The sequence below is a fragment of the Nerophis ophidion genome, linkage group LG04 (genome assembly GCF_033978795.1).
Source record: "Nerophis ophidion isolate RoL-2023_Sa linkage group LG04, RoL_Noph_v1.0, whole genome shotgun sequence".
Lineage (NCBI taxonomy): Eukaryota > Metazoa > Chordata > Actinopteri > Syngnathiformes > Syngnathidae > Nerophis > Nerophis ophidion.
In genome coordinates, this window is record NC_084614.1 from 83,301,019 (window position 1) to 83,316,391 (window position 15,373).

The 15,373-nt window shown below is 38.4% G+C and overlaps 1 protein-coding gene across 3 annotated transcripts in view; it reads left to right on the plus strand.

Annotated features, from left to right (window-relative positions):
• The window catches only part of LOC133552062 (metabotropic glutamate receptor 5-like), a 55,010-nt gene extending 42,383 nt beyond the window's left edge, over positions 1–12,627 (plus strand). Inside the window, exons 18-20 of one of the 3 annotated variants that reach the window (XR_009806611.1) lie at positions 3,011–3,616; positions 5,376–5,708; positions 12,539–12,627. Coding sequence is in view for 2 of the 3 variants with exons in the window: in XM_061899373.1 (XP_061755357.1) it covers positions 3,011–3,614 (604 nt within the window). In the remaining variant the exon portion in view is untranslated. Of the gene's footprint in view, positions 1–3,010; positions 3,617–5,375; positions 12,482–12,538 lie in introns of those variants that run through there. The other 2 variants (XM_061899373.1, XM_061899372.1) reach the window with 2 other exon arrangements.
• The last annotated feature ends 2,746 nt before the right edge of the window (positions 12,628–15,373 follow it).

Genomic DNA, 15,373 nt, shown 5'->3' on the forward strand with positions numbered 1-15,373 from the left:
TAATGTGTGCCTCAGAGGAGAGAGTTGGGTCGAAGATAATACCCAGATTTTTTACAGAGTCACCTTGTTTTATTATTTGGTTGTCAAATGTTAAAGTTGTATTATTAAATAGAGGTCGGTGTCTAGCAGGACCGATAATCAGCATTTCCGTTTTTTTGGCATTAAGTTGCAAAAAGTTAGCGGACATCCATTGTTTAATTTCATTAAGACACGCTTCCAACTGACTACAGTCCGGCGTGTTGGTCAGCTTTAGGGGCATGTAAAGTTGGGTGTCATCAGCATAACAGTGAAAGCTAATACCGTATTTGCGTATGACGTCACCTAGCGGCAGCATGTAGATGCTGAAGAGTGCAGGGCCAAGGACCGAACCCTGGGGAACTCCACACGTTACCTTAACATAGTCCGAGGTCACACTGTTATAGGAGACGCACTGCATCCTATCAGTAAGATAAGAGTTAAACCATGACAGGGCTGAGTCTGAAATACCAATTCGTATTTTGATACGCTCTAATAAAATATTATGATCGACGGTATCGAAAGCAGCGCTAAGATCGAGGAGCAGCAACATAGATGACGCATCAGAGTCCATCGTTAGCAATAGATCATTAGACAGTTTTGCGAGGGCTGTCTCAGTCGAGTGATTTGCCCTGAAACCGGATTGAAAGGTTTCACATAGATTGTTAAACGCTAAGTGCTCATTTAGCTGCTCTGCAACAATTTTTTCGAGGATTTTCGAAATAAAGGGAAGGTGAGACACCGGTCGGTAGTTTACCATGAGGTCTGGATCGAGGTTAGGTCTTTTAAGGAGAGGATGAATAACCGCTTTTTTGAATGCAACGGGAACAGTGCCCGAGGAAAGTGATAAGTTTATAATATTTAGCACTGATGGACCTAATAATACAAAAAGCTCCTTGATAAGTTTCCCAGGAAGTGGGTCAAGTAAACATGTTGTTTGTTTTATTCCATTTACACGTTGTAACAATCCTTCTAATGTTATTTCATCAAAACGAGAGAAACTATTTTGGATATTTGCAGTATCCGCCGTATATACAATCGTATCTGTGTTACTATAACCCCGTTGTAGCTGGGACGCATTGTCTTTAATCTCCTTTCTAATAAGTTCAATTTTCTTATTAAAGAACTTCATGAAGTCATCTGCCGAATGGGTGGAGCTACTGGAAGGAGTCCCTTGTTGGGTTAGCGATGCTACTGTACTAAACAAAAATTTTGGATCGTTTTTATTAATGCGGATGAGATTTGAGTAATAATTAGTTTTAGCTAAGGTAAGCATGCGTTTATAAGTTATTAAACTATCACTCCATGCTTGATGGTGCACCTCAAGTTTAGTCGTGCGCCATTTGCGTTCCAGCTTTCTACATAATAATTTCTGAGCTCTAGTTTCTTCAGTAAACCATGGCGTACGCCTTTTTGGAGCCTTTTTTAACTTCAGCGGTGCTATACTATCAATGGTTTCGCGCAGGGCGTTGTTAAAGTTGTTAGTGAGGTTATCAATAGAGCCCACATACTTTGGGAACGGTGCCATTACCGAGGGCAGTAGGTCAGCAAGAGTCGTCGTTGTGGCAGCATTAATGTTGCGGCTGCTATAGCAGTTATTATTATTATTAGCTTGCCGAACATGAGTCTGAACTTCGAATTTTATAAGGTAATGATCGGACATTACTTTAGTATACGGGAGTATCATAACTTTGGAGACGGTGATACCTCTGACAAGCACTAGGTCTATCGTATTACCGCTGCGATGCGTCGGTTCATTTATTATTTGTGTAAGACCACAGCTATCAATTATAGTCTGGAGCGCCACGCACGGTGGGTCCAATGGGGTATTCATATGGATATTAAAGTCCCCCATTATAATTATATTATCGGCGTGCGTCACTAGATCAGCAACAAACTCTGAGAATTCACTAATAAAGTCCGAATAGGGCCCTGGGGGGCGGTAGATAACGGCCAGGCACAGAGGCAGAGGTGTGGCAGACTTCATAGAAAGCACCTCAAACGATTTATATTTATTATTTAAGTTAGGACTAAAGTTAAAGTTTTCGTTGTATATTAGTGCGATATAACTGCTATATACAAAACTTTTCTTCTACATATAAAAAGTGCAACATTAAAGAGTTTCAAGTCAACTCATCATGCTTAATTTATTACAGCATTTGGGAACCCTGTATTTGATTTTTATTATGTAAATGTTATATTTTTGTCAACATGTGATAGCAGGGACCTGTATGTGTATATACATATATGCATATATACACATATGTATATGTGTATATATATACACACATATACATATAAACATGTGTGTGTATATACATGTGTGTATATATACACATATGTGTATATACATATATATATACACACACAAAATGTGTATACATATGTGTGTATATATACACACATATGTATATATACACATATGTATATGTGTGTATATATACACACATATACATATGTGTATATATACATATGTGTATATATACACATATGTATATATACACACGCACACACATATACATACACACGTGTATATATATATATATATATATATATATACACACACACACACACATATATATATAATGTAAGTGTGAGATGTATATGTATCTAATGTAGATATAAATATACACAACATACAATTTCAAAGTATGTATATATATGAGGTAGGCTTCAGCATCCCCCGCGACCCGAAAGGGACAAGCGGTAGGAAATGGATGGAAGGATGGGTTACGGTGTCTGCCCTGAGATCGGTAGGTTGTGAGTACAAACCCCGGCTGAGTATCAAAGAATGTAAAAAAATTGGGGGTTAAATCAGCAAATATGATTTCTGGCTGCAGCCACCACTGCTGCTGCTCACTGCTCCCCTCACCTCCCAGGGGGGAACAAGGGGGATGTGTCAAATGCAGACAATCATTATCATTGGTACTTGTACTTGAAATGAATGCAGAGCAGAGCTGGTGTAAGACTGCAAGTGCTGCTGTTGTCCCGGCAGCTCCAACGGGAAGTCGGCGAGCTGGGATCACAGCGAGCGCAGCTACCGACCCAACCTGTGGAAGAGGATGTCCTTCCATGTCAAGAAGAAGGAGGCGGCGGAAGCCAACCAGACCGCCATCATCAAGCCTTTCTCCGCCGCCGACTCCCAGCCGTCGCCCTCCTTCCAGGCCGGAGAGAGCGGCGAGGAGGGCGGAGCCTGGCGGGAGGCAGACAGCGGCGACATCAGCGTCATCGGCGTGGGCGAACTGGGGGTAGTCGGAGGTCCTGCAGAGGGCGCCACCGTCGTGGAGCAGATCAACTGCCTGGTCAACAGCTTCAACGTCGCCGCCGGCCCGCTCGGAGGAAGACCCGCCCACTCCGCCGTGACCATGCACGCCGAGGTCGCCGCTTTCTGCGAGGGCCGAGCCACGGGGAAGTTGTACGAGCAGCTGGCGGGGACCTGTGCACGCAGACTTCGGGAGGCGGACGCCCTGGCCGCCCTGACCCCGCCCTCGCCCTTCCGGGACGCTTCGCTGAGCTCCGACAGTAGCTCCTCCCACTCCGGGCCCGAGTACGGCCAGCTTCTCCCGCGACACTACAGCCACAGCGCCTCCTCTCTGTAGAGGTGAGCATCACACCTGAGGGGGGCTTGAAACTTCTTCTCCACTTCTACATTGTTAGGACTTTACCCCACAAGTTTACTATTTAGGTTTTTTAACAGCTAAACAACATTATTAGGACTTTTCTCCACAAGTTTACTATTTAGGTTTTTTAACAGCTAAAACACATTATTAGGACTTTTCTCCACAAGTCTACTATTTAGGTTTTTTAACAGCTAAACAACATTATGAGGACTTTTCTCCACAAATTTACTATTTAGGTTTTTTAACAGCTAAACAACATTATGAGGACTTTTCTCCACAAGTTTACTATTTAGGTTTTTTAACAGCTTTACAACATTATTATGACTTTTCTCTACAAGTTTACTATTTAGGTTTTTTAACAGCTTTACAACATTATTATGACTTTTCTCCACAAGTATACTATTTAGGTTTTTTAACAGCTTTACAACATTATTATGACTTTTCTCCACAAGTATACTATTTAGGTTTTTTAACAGCTAAACAACATTATTATGACTTTTCTCCACAAGTCTACTATTTAGGTTTTTTAACAGCTAAACAACATTGTTAGGACTTTTCTCCACAGGTTTACTATTTAGGTTTTTTAACAGCTTTACATTATTAGGACTTTTCTCCACAAGTTTACTATTTAGGTTTTTTAACAGCTTTACAACATCATTATGACTTTTCTCCACAAGTTTACTATTTAGGTTTTCTAACAGCTTTACAACATTATTATGACTTTTCTCCACAAGTTTACTATTTAGGTTTTTAACAGCTTTACAACATTATTATGACTTATCTCCACAAGTTTACTATTTAGGTTTTTTAACAGCTTTACAACATCATTATGACTTTATTCCACAAGTTTACTATTTAGGTTTTTTAACAGCTTTACAACATTATTATGACTTTTCACCACAAGTTTACTATTTAGGTTTTTTAACAGCTTTACAACATAATTATGACTTTATTCCACAAGTTTACTATTTAGGTTTTTTAACAGCTTTACAACATTATTATGACTTTTCTCCACAAGTCTACTATTTAGGTTTTTTAACAGCTAAACAACATTATTATGACTTTTCTCCACAAGTCTACTATTTAGGTTTTTTAACAGCTTTACAACATTATTATGACTTTTCTCCACAAGTTTACTATTTAGGTTTTTTAACAGCTTTACAACATTATGACTTTTCCCCACAAGTATACTATTTAGGTTTTTTAACAGCTTTACAACATTATTATGACTTTTCTCCACAAGTTTACTATTTAGGTTTTTTAACAGCTAAACAACATTATTATGACTTTTCTCCACAAGTCTTTTTTTACTTTTAACACTTAAATCATCAGATTGACTTCAGCTCCATCCGCCAATTTTATTTTTGAAACATTTTTTTGTTTTAATGACTTTTTTGTCCATTTTTTTCCAAATATTTATTTTTAAAGTGGAATATTTCATGTAACGTAAAATAAAATAAAATGAAACATAGCCTCATTAATGTCAAAAATGTTATTGTTTGATCAATAATTCATTACAACATTGATTGTGTTTAGTCATTATTTTTTGAGCAATGAAAGTTTTATAAAAAAATAAATAAAATACAAATCCCACTAAATGTATTAGGGATCAAAAGGAATTTTATTTTATTTTTTACTTTCAACTCTTAAATCTTGAGATCAACAAGCTCTATCTGTTGATTGTAATGTTTATAAATAAATACAACATCAATCATTTAATCACTTTTGTCCTTTTCCCAGAGAAGTTGGGGGTTCTGAGACATCTCCGCTGGACTCCTGGAACACACCAAGACCATAAAAGTCTGCTGTCCTGCCAAAACCGGGGCACAGGCAGCTGAAGACAAGAACCAGGACACAAACATTCAGGCTCAAATTGGGGTTTGGACAAAAGATGACTCAAACGTTGATTTGGCCGTGACGCATGCTCTTTTTTTCCCCCTCTTTTGATGTTTTTTTTGGACCCCCCTGAACTAGTATGTGTGCCCACAGTCATTCCCACACACCTGTTCCACTCCCAAATAATCCACCACGGGGCCACAGAAAGTTGCGAGTGCGGGCACTTTGACAAAGAAGGTGAGAAACACTGTTGGCCAAAGATGGTTTGTTGCGAGAAGAAGTGATGCTTTGATACATTTTAGTCATCGTGAGTATGCATTTGTATCCTCTGTGCAATGCAAGGGTGTCCCCGTTGGATGTTGATGTTGGATATCGACTAGATATCAGCGAAAAAACCCAAAAACCAGTATGGGATCATATCGGCTGTCAATGTAAAATGTGCGATACAAGCAGTCTGTTTATTTGTGTGATATAATTGGCGATACAAGCGCTCCTGCTGCGTGTTTACTTGTGGGTGATATCATGTGCGATACGAGCATCTTTACTCGTGTGTGATATCATGTGCGATAGAATCAGCGTGTTTACTTGTTGGTGATATCATGTGCGATACGAGCAGTCCTGCAGCATTTTATTTGTGTGTGATATCATGTGCGATAGAATCAGCATGTTTACTTGTGGGTGATATCATGTGCGATACAAGCAGTCTGTTTATTTGTGTGATATAATTTGCGATACAAGCGCTCCTGCAGCGTGTTTACTTGTGGGTAATATCATGTGCGATACGAGCAGTCCTGCAGCATCTTTACTTGTGTGTGATATCATGTGCGATAGCATCAGCGTGTTTACTTGTGTGTGATATCATGTGCGATACAAGCAGTCCTGCAGCGTGTTTACTTGTGTGTGGTATCATGTGCGATACAAGCAGTCCTGCATCGTGTTTACTTGTGTGTGGTATCGTGCGCGATACAAGCAGTCCTGCAGCGTGTTTACTTGCATATGATATCATGTGCGATTCAAGCAGTCCTGAAACGTGTTTACTTGTGTGTGATATCGTGCGCGATACAAGCAGTCCTGCAGCGTGTTTACTTGTGTGTGATATCATGTGTGATACAAGCAGTCCTGCATTGTTTACTTGCATGTGATATCATGTGTAATACAAGCAGCGTGATTACTTGTTTGTGATATCATGTGCAATACAAGCAGTGTTTTACTTGTGTGTAATATGTGCGATACAAGCAGCGTGTTTACTTATGTATGTTATCATGTGCGATACAAGCAGTCCTGCAGTGTGTTTACTTGCGTGTGATATCATGTGCGATACAATCAGTCGTAAAGTGTGTTTACTTGCGTGTGATATCATGTGCGATACAATCAGTCCTGAAGTGTGTTTACTTGCGTGTGATATCATGTGCGATACAAGCAGTCCTGCAGTGTGTTTACTTGTGTGCGATACCATGTGTGATACAAGCAGTCCTGCATCGTGTTTACTTGCGTGTGATATCCTGTGCGATACAAGCAGTCCTGCAGCGTGTTTACTTGTATGTGATATCATGTGCGATTCAAGCAGTCCTGAAACGTGTTTACTTGTGTGTGATATCGTGCGCGATACAAGCAGTCCTGCAGCGTGTTTACTTGTGTGTGATATCATGTGTGATACAAGCAGTCCTGAATTGTTTACTTGCATGTGATATCATGTGTAATACAAGCAGCGTGATTACTTGTTTGTGATATCATGTGCAATACAAGCAGTGTTTTTACTTGTGTGTAATATCATGTGCGATACAAGCAGCGTGTTTACTTATGTATGTTATCATGTGCGGTACAAGCAGTCCTGCAGCGTGTTTACTTGTGTGTGATATCATGTGTGATACAAGCAGTCCTGAATTGTTTACTTGCATGTGATATCATGTGTAATACAAGCAGCGTGATTACTTGTGTGTAATATCATGTGCGATACAAGCAGCGTGTTTACTTATGTATGTTATCATGTGCGATACAAGCAGTCCTGCTGCGTGTTTACTTGTGTGTGATATCATGTGCGATACAAGCAGTCCTGAAGCGTGTTTACTTGCGTATGATATCATGTGCGATACAAGCAGTCCTGCAGTGTGTTTACTTGCGTGTGATATCATGTGTGATACAAGCAATCCTGCAGCTTGTTTGCTTGTGTGTGATATCATGTGTGATACAAGCAGTCCTGCAGCGTGTTTACTTGTGTGTGGTATCATGTGCGATACAAGCAGTCCTACAGCGTGTTTACTTGTGTGTGATATCATGTGCGATTCAAGCAGTCCTGAAACGTGTTTACTTGTGTGTGATATCGTGCGCGATACAAGCAGTCCTGCAGCGTGTTTACTTGTGTGTGATATCATGTGTGATACAAGCAGCGTGATTACTTGTTTGTGATATCATGTGCAATACAAGCAGTGTTTTTACTTGTTTGTAATATCATGTGCGATACAAGCAGTCCTGCAGTGTGTTTACTTGCGTGTGATATCATGTGTGATACAATCAGTCCTAAAGTGTGTTTACTTGCGTGTGATATCATGTGCGATACAATCAGTCCTGAAGTGTGTTTACTTGCGTGTGATATCATGTGTGATACAAGCAGTCCTGCTTCGTGTTTACTTGCGTGTGATATCATGTGCGATACAAGCAGTCCTGCAGCGTGTTTACTTGTGTGTGATATCATGTGTGATACAAGCAGTCCTGCAGCGTGTTTACTTGTGTGTGATATCATGTGCGATTCAAGCAGTCCTGAAACGTGTTTACTTGTGTGTGATATCATGTGTGATACAAGCAGTCTTGCAGCGTGTTTACTTGTGTGTGATATCATGTGCAATACAAGCAGTGTTTTTACTTGTGTGTAATATCATGTGCGATACAAGCAGCGTGTTTACTTATGTATGTTATCATGTGCGGTACAAGCAGTCCTGCAGCGTGTTTACTTGTGTGTGATATCATGTGTGATACAAGCAGTCCTGAATTGTTTACTTGCATGTGATATCATGTGTAATACAAGCAGCGTGATTACTTGTGTGTAATATCATGTGCGATACAAGCAGCGTGTTTACTTATGTATGTTATCATGTGCGATACAAGCAGTCCTGCTGCGTGTTTACTTGTGTGTGATATCATGTGCGATACAAGCAGTCCTGAAGCGTGTTTACTTGCGTATGATATCATGTGCGATACAAGCAGTCCTGCAGTGTGTTTACTTGCGTGTGATATCATGTGTGATACAAGCAATCCTGCAGCTTGTTTGCTTGTGTGTGATATCATGTGTGATACAAGCAGTCCTGCAGCGTGTTTACTTGTGTGTGGTATCATGTGCGATACAAGCAGTCCTACAGCGTGTTTACTTGTGTGTGATATCATGTGCGATTCAAGCAGTCCTGAAACGTGTTTACTTGTGTGTGATATCGTGCGCGATACAAGCAGTCCTGCAGCGTGTTTACTTGTGTGTGATATCATGTGTGATACAAGCAGCGTGATTACTTGTTTGTGATATCATGTGCAATACAAGCAGTGTTTTTACTTGTGTGTAATATCATGTGCGATACAAGCAGTCCTGCAGTGTGTTTACTTGCGTGTGATATCATGTGTGATACAATCAGTCCTAAAGTGTGTTTACTTGCGTGTGATATCATGTGCGATACAATCAGTCCTGAAGTGTGTTTACTTGCGTGTGATATCATGTGTGATACAAGCAGTCCTGCTTCGTGTTTACTTGCGTGTGATATCATGTGCGATACAAGCAGTCCTGCAGCGTGTTTACTTGTGTGTGATATCATGTGTGATACAAGCAGTCCTGCAGCGTGTTTACTTGTGTGTGATATCATGTGCGATTCAAGCAGTCCTGAAACGTGTTTACTTGTGTGTGATATCATGTGTGATACAAGCAGTCTTGCAGCGTGTTTACTTGTGTGTGATATCATGTGTGATACAATCAGTCCTAAAGTGTGTTTACTTGCGTGTGATATCATGTGCGATACAAGCAGTCCTGCAGTGTGTTTACCTGTGTGTGATACCATGTGTGATACAAGCAGTCCTGCAGCGTGTTTACTTGCGTGTGATATCATGTGCGATACAAGCAGCGAGTTTACTTGTGCAGAGTTGGCCTCCCACTGAACATGTAAATGTCCTCCAATCAGCACACCATCCCTTCTACGTCAGTCAGAGTATTTACGAGAGGTAAACGTGCTAGGCTACTCGGAGCCAGCAGCTACACAACAGCCAAGCACACAATAGCACACAAGCTAGACCTACGTAATAATCAATGAACAATAAACCAGCACCTGTGTCAAAGTACAAACCCCGTTTCCATGTGAGTTGGGAAATTGTGTTAGATGTAAATATAAACAGAATACAATTAACTTAAAATTTCATGGCAGCAACACGTGCCAAAGTAGTTGGGAAAGGGCATGTTCACCACTGTGTTACATCACCTTTTCTTTTAACAACACTCAATAAACGTTTGGGAACTGAGGAAACTAATTGTTGAAGCTTTGAAAGTTGAATTCTTTCCCATTCTTGTTTTATGTAGAGCTTCAGTCCTTCAACAGTCCGGGGTCTCCGCTGTCCTATTTTACGCTTCACACATTTTCCATGGGAGACAGGTCTGGACTGCAGGCGGGCCAAGAAAGTACCCGCACTCTTTTTTTTATGAAGCCACGCTGTTGTAACACTTGTATTGCTGAAATAAGCAGGGGCGTCCATGATAACCCGCCTTGGATGACAACATATGTTGTTCCAAAACCTGTATGTACCTTTCAGCATTAATGGTGCCTTCACAGATGTGTAAGTTACCCATGCCTTGGGCACTAATGCACCCCCATACCATCACACATGCTGGCTTTTACACTTTGCGCCTTGAAAAATACGGATGGTTCTTTTCCTCTTTGTTCCAAGGACACGACGTCCACAGTTTCCAAATAAAATTTGAAACGTGGACTCGTCAGACCACAGAACACTTTTCCACTTTGCATCAGTCCATCTTAGATGAGCTCTGGCGTTCCTGGGTGTTGTTGATAAATGGCTTTGCATAGTATCAATCAATCAATCAATCAATGTTTATTTATATAGCCCCAAATCACAAATGTCTCAAAGGACTGCACAAATCATTACGACTACAACATCCTCGGAAGAACCCACAAAAGGGCAAGGAAAACTCACACCCAGTGGGCAGGGATAATTCACATCCAGTGGGACGCCAGTGACAATGCTGACTATGAGAAACTTTGGAGAGGACCTCAGATGTGGGCAACCCCCCCCCCCCTCTAGGGGACCGAAAGCAATGGATGTGGAGCGGGTCTAACATGATACTGTGAAAGTTCAATCCATAGTGGCTCCAACACAGCCGCGAGAGTTCAGTTCAAGCGGATCTAAGACAGCAGCTAGAGTCCCGTCCACAGGAAACCATCCCAAGCGGAGGCGGATCAGCAGCGTAGAGATGTCCCCAACCGATACACAGGCGAGCGGTCCATCCTGGGTCCCGACTCTGGACAGCCAGTACTTCATCCATGGTCATCGGACCGGACCCCCTCCACAAGGGAGGGGGGGGACATAGGAGAAAGAAAAGAAGCGGCAGATCAACTGGTCTAAAAAGGAGGTCTATTTAAAGGCTAGAGTAGAGTTTTAACTTGCACTTACAGATGTAGCGACCAACTGTAGTTACTGACAGTGGTTTTATGAAGTGTTCCTGAGCCCATGTGGTGATATCCTTTACACACTGATGTCAGTTTTTGATGCAGTACTGCCTGAGGGATCAACGGTCCATAATATAATCGCTTACGTGCAGTGATTTCTCCAGATTCTCTGAACCTTTTGATGATATTATGGAGCGTAGATGTTGAAATCCCTAAATTTCTTGCAATGTCACTTTGAGAAAGGTTGTTCTTAAACTGTTTGACTATTTGCTCACGCAGTTGTGGACAAAGGGGTGTACCTCGCCCCATCCTTTCTTGTGAAAGACTGAAGCTGTTTTTATAGCCAATCATGGCACCCACCTGTTCCCAATTAGCCTGCACACCTGTGGGATGTTCCCAATAAGTGTTTGATGAGCATTCCTCAACTTTATCAGTATTTGTTGCCACCTTTCCCAACTTCTTTGTCACGTGTTGCTGGCATCAAATTCTAAAGTTAATGATTATTAGCAAAAAATACAGTTCATGAGTTTGAACATGAAATATGTTGTCTTTGTAGCATATTCAACTGAATATGGCTTGAAAAGGATTTGCAAATCATTGTATTCTGTTTATATTTACATCTAACACCATTTCCCAACTCATATGGAAACAGGGTTTGTAAAAAAAAAAGGGACTAATGAATACTTAACTTTTTCGGTCTTTTTTGCCACGTGTGCCAGCTTTTTTGGAACACGTTTTTTGCTAAAATTGGCAAAAAATAACAATGTTTTCCAGTTTGAACATGAAATATGTTGTCTTTGTAGCATATTCAACTGAATATGGCTTGAAAATGATTTGCAAATCATTGTATTCTGTTTATATTTACATCTAACACCATTTCCCAACTCATATGGAAACGGGGTTTGTACAACGCCATCAAGTCATTGTAGTGGCGTATTAAAAAGTGTCCAGTAACAAACGTGTCCGCATCATTCAAGTCCCTGCATGAATGATGGTGAACACCAGGTGTCGCCCAAGAAACAAAAAAAGCAATGACCACTCCGCTTCATCTTAAAGACGACACACACCATTCCAGACGGTTCATAATAAACACGCTTGTGTTTTTCTGACTCTTTCCAATGCTCCACACCTCCACGTAACAAAAAAGATGCATGATATCCAGGCTCCAGTATCGCCATGGGGACACCCATCATAGAATGTTGGCATGTATCGACCCTATTTGACACTATTTGATGAGATCTCACTCTTTTGCTGTGTCGGCAATAACACAAAAGATGCTTGGTGAACTTTGTTTACATGCTGAATGTGGCTTTTAACCCCAAACTCTTTTCTACTTCCTATTAAATTGTTTGCCAATCATAAGCACTGTCATTTTAGTGTATTTTATATTGTATTTTATATTGTGTATTTTGTATGCAGGGCAGAGTGACTTCTGCATGTGGAATAAGGCAGCAGCACATGACAGTCAGGTTTTATTCCACATGACTCTTTGCACATTTTCCAACTGTTAGTCCTGCACATGGCCACGCCCACACACACACACCACGCCCACGCACGACACACACACACCACGTACCAGCACCGAAGACGGGGGTGGGGGGGTGAGAGCTCCTGTTGGTGTACACCATCTTTGGTGTACACGATTAATTTGACGGAATCTCGTTTGCCCCACAAAGTTGTGCCCTGATGCTAAAGTCAGGAATATGAGATTTTTTTAAAAAGGCATGAATATCAGGTAAACAGTCATGAATATGAGATAAAAAGTCATAAATATGAGAAAAAAGGCCTGAAAATGAGATAAGAAGTCATGAATATGAGATAAAAAGTCATGAATATGAGATAAAAAGTCAAAAATATGAGATAAAAAGTCATGAATATGAGATAAAAAGTCATGGATATGAGATAAAGTCAAAAATATGAGATAAAAAGTCATGAATATGAGAAAAAAGGCCTGAAAATGAGATAAGAAGTCATGAATATGAGATAAAAAGTCATGATTATGAGATAAAAAAGTCATGGATGTGAGATAAACTGGCGCGGACATGAGATAGTCATTAATAGGAGGAAAAAGTCATGAATATGAGATAAAATGTCATAAATATGAGAAAAAAGGCCTGAAAATGAGATAAGAAGTCATGAATATGAGATAAAAAGTCATAAATATGAGAAAAAAGGCCTGAAAATGAGATAAGAAGTCATGAATATGAGATAAAAAGTCATGAATATGAGATAAAAAGTCAAAAATATGAGATAAAAAGTCATGAATATGAGATAAAAAGTCATGGATATGAGATAAAGTCAAAAATATGAGATAAAAAGTCATGAATATGAGAAAAAAGGCCTGAAAATGAGATAAGAAGTCATGAATATGAGATAAAAAGTCATGATTATGAGATAAAAAAGTCATGGATGTGAGATAAACTGGCGCGGACATGAGATAGTCATTAATAGGAGGAAAAAGTCATGAATATGAGATAAAATGTCATAAATATGAGAAAAAAGGCCTGAAAATGAGATAAGAAGTCATGAATATGAGATAAAAAGTCATGAATATGAGATAAAAAGTCAAAAATATGAGATAAAAAGTCAAAAATATGAGATAAAAAGTCATGAATATGAGATAAAAAGTCATGGATATGAGATAAAAAGTCATAAATATGAGAAAAAAGGCCTGAAAATGAGATAAGAAGTCATGAATATGAGATAAAGTCAAAAATATGAGATAAAAAGTCATGACTATCAGATAAAAAGTCATGAATATGAGATAAAAAGGCATGAATATGAGATAAAAAGTCATAAATATGAGAAAAAAGTCCTGAAAATGAGATAAGAAGTCATGAATATGAGATAAAAAGTCATGAATATGAGATAAAAAGTCAAAAATATGAGATAAAAAGTCAAAAATATGAGATAAAAAGTCATAAATATGAGATAAAATGTCATAAATATGAGAAAAAAGGCCTGAAAATGAGATAAGAAGTCATGAATATGAGATAAAAAGTCATGAATATGAGATAAAAAGTCAAAAATATGAGATAAAAAGTCATGAATATGAGATAAAAAGTCATGGATATGAGATAAAAAGTCATAAATATGAGAAAAAAGTCCTTAAAATGAGATAAGAAGTCATGAATATGAGATAAAGTCAAAAATATGAGATAAAAAGTCATGACTATCAGATAAAAAGTCATGAATATGAGATAAAAAGTCATGAATATGAGATAAAAAGTCATGGATATGAGATAAAAAGTCATGATTGTGATATAAAAAAAGTCATGGATATGAGATAAAAAGTCATAAATATGAGAAAAAAGGCCTGAAAATGAGATAAGAAGTCATGAATATGAGATAAAAAGTCAAAAATATGAGATAAAAAGTCATGAATATGAGATAAAAAGTCAAAAATATGAGATAAAAAGTCATAAATATGAAAAACAAGGCCTGAAAATGAGATAAGAAGTCATGAATATTAGATAAAAAGTCATGAATATGAGATAAAAAATCATGGATATGAGATAAAAAGTCATAAATATGAGAAAAAAGTCCTGAAAATGAGATAAGAAGTCATGAATATGAGATAGTCAAAAATATGAGATAAAAAGTCATGAATATGAGATAAAAAGTCATGGATATGAGATAAAGTCAAAAAGTCATGACTATCAGATAAAAAGTCATTGATATGAGATTTTAAAAAAGTCAAAAATATGACATAAGTCGTAAATATAAGATAAAAAAAAATCGAAATTATGTGCTAAAAAGTCTTTGACATTAAAAAAAAAGTCATATTTGTAATATAAAAAGTCGACATTGTTAGATAGAAAGTCATAAATACTAAATAAAAAGTCAAACATTTAAAGAAGTCGAAATAATGAGATATAAAGTCGAAATTATGAAATAAAAAGTCATAAACATGAGATAAAAAGTCACAATTATTCGATAGAAAGTCATAAATTTGAGCTAAAAAGTTGAAATGAGATAAAAAGTCTTAAATACTAGATAAAAGTTAAAATTATGAGGTGAAAAGTCATAAATGAGATTAAAAAAATTTAAATTATGAGATAAAAAGTCAAAAAAATGAAAAAGTCGAAATAATGAGAAATAAAGTCAAAAATATTTATTAAAAAGTTGGAATTTTGATAATAGTCGTAATATGAGATAAAAAGTCAATAATAATAAACCAAAAGTTTAAATAATGATATAAAAGATCAAATAATAGGACTAAGAAGTCGAAATTATGAGATAAAAAGTCAAAAA